This window comes from Aulonocara stuartgranti (assembly GCF_965226115.1).
Source record: "Aulonocara stuartgranti genome assembly, chromosome: 6".
Classification (NCBI taxonomy): domain Eukaryota; kingdom Metazoa; phylum Chordata; class Actinopteri; order Cichliformes; family Cichlidae; genus Aulonocara; species Aulonocara stuartgranti.
The window spans coordinates 10,039,536-10,054,423 of NC_138944.1; the positions used below are offsets into that span (position 1 = coordinate 10,039,536).

Below are 14,888 nucleotides of genomic sequence, written 5' to 3' on the forward strand. Positions count from 1 at the left end.
GAGGAGAAAAAAAACAGGAAACGACTTATCTCGCGCCTAGTCAGCGAAATGTTTTTGGAGAAGTGGGTTTAGCAAAAGGAACAGTAGAGAAGGACGTGAAAAATCACAGCCCAGCCAAGAGAAAGCATCACGCTGTGTAAGAATTTATGTTTTATTCAACTCTATTCTATTTTATTTACTCTTTTCTACTTTATTTTGGTCTGTTCTTGTCTATTTTAGTCTATTTTGGTTCAGTTCGGTTAAACACTGCGGAGTTATTTTATATTATATTGTCAAATTTCTATTTTATTCTGTTTTGTTTCATTTCTGTAGTATACGAATTCAGTCTCTTCTGTGCATTCTTCTCTCTTGCACTCAAACACATCACTGTTTTTAGTGTATTATCATTCTTTTTTGATAATTACAAGGTTGTTATAGTCTGGGTAACATAGACTCATAATCAGACACAGTGGGAGATAAAGTATCAGTCTGAGGTCAAGTTCACGTAAGACTGTGGACCTATCTGTTGGACTTTTCTGATGAGGGAGTTTATAGTTTGAAGGTAAAGGTGACTTCATGAAAAAAAAAAGTCCTGACTGTTCAGATACCGGTATGCAAAGCACCCAGCTGTCATATGATCGCCATATAATTGTAAATGACACACAGTGAGCTTGTGAATGGTTCTTTTTTTGTGTGGCACGCAGATCACAGCATGCACCTGAAGATAAGTCCTCGGCTTGAAGAAATGCAAACAAACAGGTTGACAGCTGCTTGCATGAGCAGCATCTTTGTGGCGTTTTCCTGAATGCTGCATATCTCAGCAGGAGGTAGGAAATAAAAGGAAAAAACAGAAACTTGGGCAGCACCCAGCAAAGCTGATGATATTTAAAGCTGCTTTGTGTGTGGCTGTTGTTTTGTTCATTTTACTTTTTTCTGCTACAGATGTCTCTTTGCTGAATTCCTCTCCCGCCGGTCTTTACCTCTAAGTGTGATGCAGCGGCGTCTGATGAGAAGACAGTCAGCCCGGTGCTGCTGTTCCTACAGCACCCTGAAGGCCTGGTTGCCCATCCTCTCATGGCTGCCAAAGTACAACCTGAAATGGCTAAAGATGGACGTCCTTGCTGGTCTCACTGTTGGATTGACGACTGTACCACAAGCGCTGGCTTATGCTGAAGTGGCCGGCCTTCCTGTGCAGGCGAGTCTTAGGCTTTCCATTAGGGTTCACCTCCCTCTGGATAACTAATTTGGCTTTCCTCTTTTCCTGAGACATGAGCTTTAAGATGAAAAAATAATTAGCTGCATAATTAGTTCAGACTTTATTTTATTTTCTGTCCACAGTTCGGACTCTACTCGGCCTTCATGGGGGGGTTCATTTACACCTTTCTGGGAACCTCCAAGGATGTGACCCTGGGCCCCACGGCCATCATGTCCCTCTTGTGCTCCTCTGTGGTGGGAGGGCAGCCTCACCGAGCCGTGCTGCTCAGCCTCCTCTGTGGACTCATCCAAGCTGTGATGGCGTTACTGAGATTAGGTGAAATGAGTGCTCCCGAGGTCATGTGGAAAGCTTGTGATTTCAGTTTTGGGCTTTTCCTGAAAAACTTGTGAACCACTGACAGCAAAACAAAATATTTTTTCACAGTAACACACATTGTTGTGTGAGTCTGAGAGCACTGGTAGTTTATCACATCCTCCAGTATGTAAAATTTAAGGTGAAGTCCAAAAGTAAAAACAACATCACAAAAATCAAGTAACTATCATGTAGGAACTTAAATTTTAGAGGTAGACAGTCTACTATAAAATCTGTGGCTCTTAAATAGTCATGTGGTCATCCATTTTATTAGCCACATATCTAGTTCAGGGTCGTAGGGAGCTGGAGCCCCCTCACTGCTTTCATATGGTGTGACGCAGGATACACCCTGGACAGGGATGGCACACAGAGATAGCCATTCATGCTCACATTAACATCTAGGTTAGAATTGCCATCACCCGACCAAGCATGTCTTTGGACTGTGGGAGGAAGCTAGAGTACCTGGAACAAACTCCACAGGCACAAGGAGAACATGAAACCTTGTCTCATGTTCTCCTTGGACAGGACCCAATCCAAACTTAATTGTGCTGCGGGTTATTTTTAAATGACTTACTAGTCTTGTGTCATTTTACGGTAAAATGTCAATGAATGGGCAGCCTACGAACATAAGCTCCTTATCAAATGAGAATTTATATTTTTTCCTTAAAGAGTTACTGTAATATTTGAAATCTGGAAGGTTTAATAATGTCTTGGTTCTGTAAATCATCCACTGCTTTGCTTCTCTTCTGCAGGTTTCCTTCTGGACTTCATCTCTTTTCCTGTAATAAAAGGCTTCACATGTGCTGCTGCAGTAACCATTGGATTTGGCCAAGTCAAAGTAAGAGTGAAAACATGCACACACAGCAAAAACTAACACACATACATAGAGTTATCTCAGCATATACAACACATCGAACTGTATGCCTCAGTAGGAAAAAAGTCTTTAAAAGAATGAAAAGATAAAAAGTGAGTCTTTATTAAAACAAAGCAGAAAGGAAAATATTATATAAATAAACACGCCAGGATGGAAATGAGACCGGAGAAAACAGGAAGGCATAACAGATGACACAACAAAGAGCAAGGGCCAAACTGGGGGTATAACTGCACCAAGGCAGATTAGGGGAACGTGGAACAGCTGGGGCAAATAAACACAGGCGTAAATAATCGACACAATGAGGCAGGGGGAGAAAGTAAGACTAAACACAATGTAAAGGAGACAAAATGGTAGCAAAATAAAACGGGAAGAGAGGCACAATAACTAAACTGCAGACAGAACTAGCCTAAACGTAGGGGAACTGGCATAGAAGGAAAAGGTAGGAAACAGTAATTTGAACTAAATGCTCAAGACTGAAATGCTAAGGGAGTACACAAAGGTGAAAGTCTAAACCAAAACCAGCAAACTAAAGATAATGAAAAATAAACAGAACTTGAAAAGACCAAAAAACACAAAACGCTGGGTAAAAGACCCAGAATCATGACAGAAGAAGTGCTGAAAAATACGCTGAGAAGCACACAGAATTAAAAAATAATCTCTAGAATGATCAAAACTAGCTTATTGGCATCTAAGAAAATAGAAAAGTCACCAGAAAGCACCACAATAATGATTTGAGCATTGGGTCGACCAGTGGTTAGTACTGTTGCCTTTAAGCTAAAAGATTGTGTGTTTGAATCCACCTGCTGGGTCCTTTCTGTGTGGAGTTTGCATGTTCTCCTTCTGCCTACAAAACTCCTTATTGCTTTTTTTTTTTTTTTTTTTTTACCAGCACAGGCTCTGATGTACATTCCCGCTCTGCTTCAGTCAGGTTCTTGTACTTCTCTGCGGTTTAGTCTCTTAATAAAACACTTAAACACAGCAGTCTGCTCTCTACAAACTAAGCACATGGCTTTACCTCTGACTTTAGTAAATAAATATTTGAAAAGTCTGTCTTAAAACTCTATATTCTGCATCAGTGTTTCTTTATTAATTAATGCAAGTTGAAATCTCTTTGCTTGCACACGCATACATAATATACAATAAAATTAATAGTTGCCTTCAAAAAAAAAAAAAAGGAAAAAAGTTGTGGTGTGGTTTCCCACAAAAATCACACCTATCAATTTCCCATTGACCTCATGCAGACAGGTCAAAGATGTGACCGGTGAGCACTATAATCTGTGTTGAGCTTTTACTGGTGGATTTGCATCATTGTTGGTGAACTGATTAACAATAAATGGTAAATGGCCTGTATTTGTATAGCGCTTTATTAGTCCCTAAGGACCCCAAAGCGCTTTACACATCCAGTCATCCACCCATTCACACACTGGTGATGGCAAGTTACATTGTAGCCACAGCCACCCTGGGGCGCACTGACAGAGGCAAGGCTGCCAGACACTGGCGCCACCAGTAGGCAACAGGTGAAGTGTCTTGCCCAAAGACACAACGACCAAGACTGTCCGAGCCAGGGCTCGAACTGGCAACCTTCCGATTACAAGGCGACCTCCCAACTCTTGAGCCACAATCGCACACGCGAATGTTTAGGTTATACTCAAAAATGCATTTTGATTGCTCTGAGTGCTTAAACTCCAAAGAGAGAACTGCTCTTGCCCTCTCATTTTTTCCGTTCATAATGTCAGTGGTTTTACCCGCTCTTCCTTTTTTTCTAGAATATTCTGGGAATCCAGGGTGTCCCTCAGCAGTTTTTCCTGGAGGTTTACTACACCTTCCACAAGATTCCCGAGGCCAGGATCGGTGATGTGGTTCTTGGTCTGATTTGTCTCGCTCTGCTGGTCACGTTGATGTTCATGAAGTCGAGTCTAACCTCTGACAGTGACTCCACCTGCTCCATGTATGCCAGGAAAGTAGTGTGGGCTGTAGCTACCAGTGAGTACCTTTGTGTTTGAGTACACGTGTCTCTCTTTTACAAAAAAAAAATTCTGTTCATTACATTTTTATTGTATTTCTTTATATCATCAGTGCGTAACGCTGCAGTGGTCATCGCTGCATCCCTCATAGCATTTTCCTGGGAGGTGTATGGTAATCATGTCTTCACGATCACTGGAAAAACTACCCGCGGACTGCCACCATTCAGGCCTCCACCCACCTCTGACACTACAGCTAACGGCACCGTCGTTTCCTTTGGAGAGATTGTGAAAGTAAGGAGGAAACCGCCAGTAACCCGATGAAGACACTGGATCTTTTTGATAAATGATTGAGCTGAAAGTTTCACTTCCAGAATCCCTCTGCTCTCAGAAAGAGCTGCTGACTGTCTCGTTTTCCTCTCTGTGTGTTTTAAAGGACTTTGGAGGAGGGCTAGCGGTGATCCCCTTCATGGGCCTGTTGGAGAGCATTGCTATTGCGAAAGCATTTGGTAAGTAATGTTAGTCACTGGTTTCAGAGGATAATCATAATGATGCTGGTAATTCCTTGACGTTTCCACTTTTTCAATGAGATGTCTTCAGACAGAATTAAACGATAGACATAAAATATGGTACAGATATTCACATTTCTTACCAGAATAATAATAAAAATAAGTATCTCCAAAACTAATAGCTGACAGTCCCATAATTTAACATGTTAAACTAACACTGTAAACATATAAAACTCCAATAGCAATCTTAATATTTATCATGTATTTAGCTTGTAAGTGCAACCTGGCTGTCAATTTAAGGCTTCATCATGAAGATGAAATTAATAAAGATCAATACTTTATACATTTTTAAAAACAAAACATGTTTCAAAAGCATTTTTCTACTCATTAAATAGTTATTAGAGAGACTTAGACTTAGAGCTTTTTATTGTCATTGTGCGGTTTCTTGCACAGCGAAATTGGGTAGCTGAACCACAAAGGTGCTAAAGAAAGAAGATTAGATATTAGATAATAAAGGCAGCTAAAGAATGTTTTTCCTCATCACACTGGTGGCTGATTTTAACTTAATGTTTCTCCTCAGCCAGTCAGAACGACTACAGGATCGATGCCAACCAGGAGCTGCTGGCAATCGGAGTGACCAACATCATGGGCTCCTTTGTGTCAGCCTACCCTGTCACAGGCAGCTTTGGGAGGTTTGTGTGTCTGTGTGTGTTATTTTCATAGTTATAATAACAGTTATGTTTATACTGACATGTTTTCTTTCACATCCAGGACAGCTGTGAACTCCCAGACTGGAGTTTGCACTCCAGCTGGAGGGGTTGTCACCAGTAAGTTGTGACACTTTCAGCTTTTACGTTTTCCTCTTCTGCCCCCTTGTGGCCATTTATGTTGTCATACAGCAAATTATCCTCACTTCACATTTCTTTAGTTTCTTTTTTCGTTATTGGTGAAATTAAAAGGCTTATCGTGCAGGTTGGAGACACTGCAAGAACAATGTTTGTACAAGAATTCAAAAGTTTATCTTTCAGTCTGTCATAGCATCCTTCTTATTTAAAAAATTTGCACCTTGAAGTCAAAACCAAAATAACAATCACATATTTTTTTGCTATTTTGGTGCAAATAAATATCATATTTTATGTTGTTTATACTGTTTTTAAATGTTTCATGATTTTCTTTCTCTTTATTGTTGCAGGTGTAATAGTGTTGCTCTCCTTGGCCTTCCTCATGCCGGCCTTTTATTACATCCCCAAAGCTTCTCTAGCTGCTGTCATCATCTGTGCGGTGGCTCCCATGGTGGATTACCGTGTGGTGGCTAAGATGTGGAGGATACGAAGTGAGTTTCATCTTGCTATTGTAATTAGTCAAGTCACTTTTATTTATGTAAGATATTTAAATTTAAAACAGAGTTTACCCAAAGTTCTTTGTATTCGACTATACAGAGTAGCCAAAATATATAAAAAGGATGTGGGAAAAAATGATTGAACTGAATTCAATTTGTCAACTGTTGTAAACTTTATATGGGAGGGAGAATTCTGGAGTCTGGAGCCAGACTCAGTCACCGTCTCAGTACCCCATTTTTAGGCAAGAACATAATATGTAACATGTGTAACGTCTAGTATCGATGGCACTTAAACGTTAATGATGATGATTTATCCCCCATAGAGCTGGACCTTCTCCCCTTTTTTGTGACGTTCCTGATGAGTTTCTGGGCGGTGCAGTACGGCATCGTAGGAGGTATAGCTGTGTCTGGAGCCCTGCTGCTCTACAGTATGGCCAGACCCCAGATAGAGGTGCGTTATCTTTTTATATCTGTGTGCAAGCAGTGTATGAAACTAGTCATGTGAAGTGAGTTTGTTTGGCTCAATATCACAGGTAAAGGGTTAAAGTGGTTCACAAGCATAAAACAGGAGAAAAAAACAATTAAGAAGGTCACAAATATTAAGTCATGAAATGGTCTTAAAAGTCATAAAATACTAATCCGTAAAGTACTAAAAATGTAAAAAAAATACATGAAAAGAGAAAGAGGGGAGGGAGAGATGAAGGACGCAAAAGAGGATAATGATTAAGGATGATTTGACCGTGAAAATGTCTTAAAAGCTTAAAAGCTAAGATTTTTTTTTTGTTAGTATTTGCCTGGGTGAAACATTTGCTTTTTGTAGGTATGTGAATCAAAGCTGGATCCATCCTTATCCACCCAGAGAAAAGTCATGTTAAGGTTCAAAATATTGGGGATGGAGACAAGAGAAAAAACCACAATAACAACACTGGTCCGGTCGGGTTGAGTCAAACGATGATTTAATGATCACACACGTGGGAGATGGACACTGATGCAGACAGCCTCAAAATCTCAAAATGGTGGAGCATTGCTCAAACTTTTATAGCCTCTGGTGCCTCCACCTTATCATAAAAAGCCTAAACATTCACATGCTCTCTCTCACACAGCGCCTGAGCTACGACCTTGGCTCCCTGTTTATCTGCTCCTGCTGAAATGGGGCAGAAAACTCCAGCACACTCTATTCTCTTCTACTCAGACAAATTAGACAATAACCTTCTGCGAACAGTATTTCTTATAACTCAGCAATATAATGCATCATAAAACAATATCATTCATTCACAACAAGTCAGCAATTTAATGTAATGCAAATCAGTTTAACTAATGCAATAGTTATCAGCTTCTTCTAATTCAGGAGAATAATGCAAACTAAAACTACATAATAATTCACAATCTTTAATTAGGGGTATAACATGGCATAAAATAATATCATAATTTTACAGTCATCATAGAGTTAAATTGTGATGTTTTGCTGCTTCTTCCTGTCACACCAGTGTGTGATGACTGGCCCAGCTTCCAGCAGCTAAACTCTCTCAGACTGCATCTTATATCAGGACCAAACTAGAACCCAGATGCAGGAGACACTGTGTTGTTTCGTAGTGGGGTATTCACCATTTCAGTTTATTTTAGAGCCAGTTACAGTGGTGGGAAAAAGTGTAAATACAAAATGCAGAATGTCCGACCGTCTGTTCATGACCTCTGCTGAAGCGCACTTGGGTTCTGCAGCAGGACAAAAGACACCAGCGAGTCCACCTCTGAGAGGCTTAAGAAAAACAAAATGAGGAACTGGAACTGGAATGTCAACAGAACTTTGAGACTTTGTATGAACTTCTTAAATCTTGCCCTGCCAATACTTAATAATGAATAAGCAAAAAATAAAAGTAGTAAAAACTAAAACTAAACATTTTTCATAACTTTGATGAGGACACATTTGAAATATGTGGTATCAAACAAGACTAATGCTGTAATATTGCATATCTGCATTGCAGGTGACTGATCACGGCGTGTTGGTGATGGAGTTGAGCAGTGGCCTCAGTTTTCCTGCTACCGAGTATCTCAGCCACATCATACACACTCGGGCTCTGCAGGGTAATGAAATGCTTGATAGTCTGCGTGGGCACATTTCAGTGTTTCCTGCTGTTTACTTGCTCGTCTTTCCCCAGTGTCTCCACCACGGTCTGTGGTGCTGGACTGCTCTCACGTCAGCGTCATCGATTACACAGTGATCAGTGAGCTCAGGGACCTGCTGAGGCAGTTCAAACTCCGAGAAGTGCATCTGATTTTTGCCGGATTGCAGGTACACCCTTCAGTCCTTAAAAACCTTTAATCCTTACTGAATGAGTTCATACTCATCATCTTTTGCTTTCCCCTGCCTGTGTCTTCCTCCCTCCTTCAGCCCTCTATTCTGAAGGTTCTCCTGGCAGCTGATCTGGAGGGCTTCAGGCACAATCACAGCGTAGACGAGGCACTGCAGATGGAGTCAAGGAACCTTCTTGATGACTAACACAAAAACTATCCAGTTACAGCCTGGAGAGGAGAGATGCCCCTAATCTGGAATTATAAGGCTCTTAAGACCTCAAAAAAATCTATAAACTACCTCCAGCGAGTAATTTCTCTGCAGTTTGCAGCGACTGCCACTGACCAAGTGAAGAAATAAGGAAATCTGTTAAGTTTACAAACACTGTCCACTGCACAACAACTTTGGAGCACAAGTTTAATATAATGTCTGTAAATGTAAATAATATAATCTATTAATATCTGGACTGTGTAAGTAATAGTGGATATATGTGGTATAATTTTGCTAATAGATGTCTGTGTGGTGTTTTAAGGTTGAAAGTCCAGAGTGGGACCAAATATGTTCTTAAAAATAAGAAGTTACTGATTAATGAACTGAGCAAAGTCAGGCTAACACAAGTGCCATCTATCGTTTTATTTATTCATATGTGTAAAATGTACTGTAAGGCAGTAGTCTCTTATTTTATGTTGACAAAGAAATGCTTCTAGGTGGGAAAAAGACAAAACTTTTCTCTTTATAAATAAATTATTCCAGTGTTGCGAGAGACCTGGTGCACACAGCCTCCCAGCCAATGACAGCTGGGACAGGATCTCTAGTTCAGACGTTAAAAAAATGTTGAAGATGAGTGAATTATATTTTTAACCCAAATCATCACATTTATACAAAGATTTTTCCTGAATAAATCATTACAAGTTATTTGTGTTTCTATGTACATGAAGAATTTTCTTTTCATTTATCATTTATTCTTCTATTTAATGATCATTAGTTATCATCACTTGTCATGGGCATGATCCTTGGGATCACCATGCAACCGTGCTGCAACTGAAAAGCTGGTTCAGGGTTCTTTTCCATTTCTATTAGTTTTATTTTTGCTAGTTTTCCTTCCAGTTTGCTGCCACATCTTTTCATAGTCTGTTCATAACTCTCCCCAGAATGCAGTCGTTTAAAAAAAAAAGTACGCCATCTTTCTGTTCTAGTTTTACACATCAGGACACAAGTTAAAAAGTCATCTAGTCTTCACCAGATTTTGAAATAATTTAAATAAAACCTCAGATGAAAAAGCAACACATGACATGTTACACTGTGTTATTATCTCTTTGACAAAAACTAAACCAAAATGCAAGCATTGTGTAAAAAAAAAAAAAAAAAGTACACTCTATGATGCAGTAGGTTTTAAAACTACTTTTAACAGGAATAGCTCAAGTAGTAAGAACAACAATTAAGAAGTAATTGTAATTTTTTCACCGTTTGGACTGTTTTTTAAACGAGTCAAAACATTTTTGAGGTATTTCAAGCAGATTTTAAAGCACTTCACAGCAAAGAGTCTGCACTTTGAGAGTTTTTAATGATATCTTACTAACTGCTGACTCTGGGAATTCTGTCTTATTTGTGCTTTTGGATCTCACAGCAGCTTTTGATACAGTAGATCACAACATTTTAATTTCCCACCTAGAACATCATGTCGGAATTAGAGGCACTGCCTTGGAGTGGTTCAAGTCATACCTGTCTGACAGAAGTTTCTTTGTCTCACTTGGGAAATTTTATTCATTCGCCGCCCCCCTCCCATGTGGTGTACCTCAAGGATCCATCCTCGGGCCCCTTCTTTTTTTTCTTCTTTTTTTTTAGCATTTATTTACTTCCCCTTGGCCATATTATTAAAAAAAAATATAGAGTCTCATTTCATTTTTATGCAGACGACTGTCAAATTTATCTACCCCTGAAACACAATGACCCTAACCCCCTCAGGCCTATTTAAGAATGTCTTAAGGATATCAGAGCATGGCTGGCTCTGAATTTTTAAAATTTTAATGAAAAGAAGACTGGGGTCATTATATTTGGGCCGAGTGGCCCTGGTGTCCCACCATCTGACTTGGGTCCTCTCACATCCTGTGTCAAACCAATTGTCACCAACCTTGGAATAAAAATCGACACAGCTCTTAAAATGGATAAACAGGTAAATACAGCGGTGAGCTTTTTTTCGGCTGAGGCAGCTCTCTAAAGTCAAACCTTTTTTTCTTTTTGTGACTTGGAGAGAGTTTTACATGCATTTGTGACCACTCGCCGTGATTATTGTAATGGACTTTATGTTGGTATTGATCCGGCCTCACTAACATGCCTGCAAATGGTCCAGAACGCTGCTGCTCGCCTGCTGACAGAGACACGCAAACGTGAGCACATTACCCCAGTTCTTTGCTCTTTACACTGGTTGCCTGTCCATTTTAGAATTAATTTTAAAATCTTATTGTTTGCTTTTAAAGTTTTAAATGGCCTGGCTCCTTCTTATCTGTCAGACCTTCTACACCGATACCACGAAGGTCTCTCAGATCAACTGACCAGTCACTCCTTGCTGTCCTCATGTCGAGACTGAAACACCGGGGGGACTGAGCGTTCGCTGTTGTGGCCCACAAATATGGAATAAGCTGACCCTCCATATTAGGCTGGCCCCAACACTTGAAATGTTCAAATCATTTTAAAAACACACCTTTTTTCCCAAGGCTTTTTAGGAATAGTACCAGAGTGTCACGGTCCCTGTGTCTCTCTGGCTGGCTCACGCTGGCTACACGTTTTGTTGTTGTTGTTCTTTTTTGTTTTTGTTTTCTTTGTCTCTCCTCCTCCTCTCTGCCTGGGTGGAGCTCGTTACGGGCTCTCGCTCTTGGCCCACGCACCTGTGTGATTGTCTCCACCTGCTGCTGATCTGGCTGATTTCCCCAGTTGCTATTTAAGGCAGTGGCACAGAGCAGCTCACCGCTGGAACGTTGAGCCTCTTGAGTTCGTGCTCTCGGCATTATCAAAGGAATCCCCTGTGTGTATTTTGCTGTGGAACTAACGTTGAAATTCTGTGTGTAGATATCCATCTTCTGGACCAAATCACGGGACCTGCCCGGGTGTGGCAGCGTGTGTGGAGTTTTGGAGCGAGTGCGGCTGAAGAGGAGTGCGTGTGTGCGGAGGAGCTGTATGGATTCCCCCCCCCCCCCCCCCCTTCCCTCCCTGGAAAATATATATATATATATATATATATATATATATATATATAGCACTGAGGTGATCCCTGTTGTAAATAAATAATCTCCTTTTGTTCTCAAAGAAAGAACTGTCTGCGCGTGAGTCCGTCCAGTAGCCATGACACAGAGTCAGCTTGTAGTCAGTAACTGGTCGCTCTTAATCTATTTATTTTGTTAATTTTATTCATTGTATATTTTATTGTTTATTTTACTCATGTCTTAATATTTAAGATATACTGATTTTTTTTTCTTTTCTTTTATTTATATATATTTCTTTGTCTGTTTAATGTATTTTTTTAACTGTTATCTCTGGTTTTTTATTATTAGAAAGCACTTTGGTCAACTATGTTATTTTAAAGTGCTGTATGTGCTGTGTGAGGATTCTGGGGAGGAATCACCACTGGGACCACAGTGCCTGGGAATGTACATAGTAGTTGTTTCACTGTTAATAAAACTCACTGTTCATCTGCATCAGTCCTGCATTTGGGTCCTACTTTCCCGCAACACCACGGTCTGCCACCGCTGTCTGTGATACCACAACTGAGAATCCACTGCCTTCTGGTCGGTGCCTCAGGTCAGTCACACCTCCAGAGTCACAAACAGCTTCTATCAGAGATATTGACATAACAGTGACAACTTGAGTTGGCGGAATTATTTGGGCAGGTGTGGTGATTATTGATAGGAAAGAAGTGAGGTAATTACTATCAGAGAAATGGAACACCAGCCACACCCCTGGAAAAACACACACGCAAAGATAAGTTGTGAAATTCAGAATGTTAACCTACATTCGGAAGGTTAACACTCCAACAACACAAATGATAATCTTATCTTATGAACCTTTCTGGAAAAAGATGAGTCATACATGCCAAAATTCAGAATTCTGGGCTGTCTTAATAGTTCATGGACCCTATTCTCAATTCGTACCAGGGTAGCCGGCCTCTAGCAGGCTCGACTGCTCCTTACCTCTGGTCCTCTGGGACTCTCATCCTTTGGTCTCCCTGGTCTTGCTGCAGCTTCCCACCTTCATTCTCAAGTACATTGGTGACAAAGACACAAACATTCTCACACTAATTCTCTTTCTCTCACTCTATAAAAGAATTGTTAATTTATGCATCTGTGTATTTTCTAATTATTGTGTTTGTTTGTATGTTTTTTTTAACTATACCACATATAATGTAATAACTGAAATAATACAAATAGAAATGAATAAATAAACAGATAAAAGATTCACATGACCAAGAGGAGCCTATAGATATAGCTGTTCTTGCAAAAGTCAAATGTGTTTTAAAACCACAATGCTGAAACACTGGAAAAAAATATTTTTATTATGACACCTATTTTGCTTCAGTGACCAGAGCAGTCAACAAAAATCATGTAAAGATAGATCTATTAATGATGAAGATCAAAAGCAGCTCACTTTTTCTGTGGCCCCACAACAAGGATGACAGTTGTGATTCGTACCAGCCTGTCAGATCACAGAGAACCAACTGGCCGGATGTTGCCCACACTTTAGGCTACAAAGGTCAACTCTGCACTAAAATTTGAATTCTGGCAAAACAAATTTTCTGTTGTTGGACAAAAAAGACAAAGAATCTTGAAACTTGATGTGGGTGTGAATCAAAAGTTTCAAAAGAGTATACGGACAACCTATTTCAAATTAGCACATTTTTAGAATATTTTCATCTTTTTTTATGCAAAAGTTTAAACATAAACAATGAGAGCTGTGAAATTTTAGCTTCATGTATCAAATACTTCTCAACCCAGTTTTTGTGTTTACGATTTTCTTAGTCTGCCAGTGTTTGTACTTCCTGTTTTACTTTGATAGTCTTCTGTTTAATGTGCATTATGTTCAGTTTTGCTTCCCCTGTCTTGTCAGTCAGATTAGTGTCAGCTGTGTTTCCACCTGTGGACGTTGTGCTTTTTGCACATTTTTCATCTGCTTTTAATTGTATTCAGCCCCATATTTTAGCAAGACATCTCACCAGTACACTTAATCTTAATTCTGGCTTGATTTCTTGGCTTACTGACTTTTAAACTGATAGACCTCAGAAAGTGAGAGTCAACAATATCTTATCAGATGTGCTTTTATCTTCCATCAGATCCTCTCAAAGTTGTGTCCTTTTACCACTTTTATTTGTTATTATACAAATAAATGTCAGAGCCTCTACCAGGGCAGAAATATAATCAAGTTTGCAGATGTGATTGTCTCTCTCAGGACGTTATCTAACTAATGAGACAGGGAAACAAAACAGAACATGCTGCACACAACCAGTGTTGGTCAAGTAACTAGTTACTAATGACTGATTACTTCTCCAAAAAAGTAATCCAGTTACTTTACTGATTGCTTATTTTCCAAAAGTAATTCAAAAACATGATAAACCCGAGTACTTAATAATGCAATAGACCTTTCAGCCCAATTCTACATTTGTCAGTGGGGATACGGGGGTTTCTCTGTGAACTTCACATTCCCATGGTGGCTTGCTAGGTTCTTGCTCAGATTTGAAGTTTAATTTTTCACTGTAGAAAGACGTTTTCTTCCCAAGCAGAGTACAGCAGACTCTAATGTTTTTGTCACTTTTTACAGAATTAAACTTAAAGTAATGTAAGTATTTCCACGGTTTAAACGCTGCATGGTCGTACTCTCTGCTGCAATCCATATTATCCATTGTTGATCTACACACATCTGTTGCTGCCATGGACGACGCACACGCTTACGTCATTGTCATGAGACACTCTCACAAACAAAATCACGACGGTTTAGTAACGAGGTAACGCAGCATACTTACAGGAAAGTAACAGCAGTCTAATTACTTTTTTGCAATAATAATCCCTTACATTATTCATTACTTGAAAAAAGTAATTAGATTACAGTAAAGCTACCGCATTACTGCCCATCTCTGCACACAACACAAGTGACTATTAAAGTAAAACATGAAGCGAAACAAACACTGAGACACAGACTGACTAAACACAGGGAACAGAGGGAGTGAGGGAAACACGACCCGACTGCAGAACAGGTGAATAAACAAGACAGAGACAAAATTAGAATTACACAGAACAAGGTGGGAGTGCGAGGGACAGAACTTCCCAGGCATGATAGGCTACACAGAGACATGACTAGGGAACAGACAAATTAACACGGAGACAA

At 39.8% G+C, this 14,888-nt stretch overlaps 1 protein-coding gene across 1 annotated transcript; it reads left to right on the forward strand.

Annotated features, from left to right (window-relative positions):
* Window positions 1–7: 7 nt before the first annotated feature.
* On the forward strand, window positions 8–9,434 carry slc26a11 (solute carrier family 26 member 11). The gene is made up of 15 exons (XM_082537760.1): window positions 8–136; window positions 684–806; window positions 922–1,174; window positions 1,318–1,510; window positions 2,299–2,384; window positions 4,187–4,403; window positions 4,497–4,675; window positions 4,818–4,890; window positions 5,471–5,582; window positions 5,662–5,717; window positions 6,083–6,223; window positions 6,553–6,680; window positions 8,212–8,311; window positions 8,386–8,519; window positions 8,619–9,434. The coding sequence occupies exons 3-15, from the start codon at window positions 971–973 to the stop codon at window positions 8,724–8,726; spliced, it is 1,731 nt and encodes a 576-aa protein (XP_082393886.1). The 5' UTR covers window positions 8–136; window positions 684–806; window positions 922–970; the 3' UTR covers window positions 8,727–9,434.
* Window positions 9,435–14,888: the final 5,454 nt, after the last annotated feature.

Bases quoted from the DNA above. Each gene is read 5' to 3' on its own strand.
- slc26a11 (XM_082537760.1), top strand. From the start codon at position 971: ATGCAGCGGCGTCTGATGAGAAGACAGTCAGCCCGGTGCTGCTGTTCC. The intron at 4,891-5,470 runs GTAAGTAATGTT...GTTTCTCCTCAG, and splicing joins TGCTATTGCGAAAGCATTTG to CCAGTCAGAACGACTACAGG. The intron at 5,718-6,082 runs GTAAGTTGTGAC...TTATTGTTGCAG, and splicing joins AGCTGGAGGGGTTGTCACCA to GTGTAATAGTGTTGCTCTCC.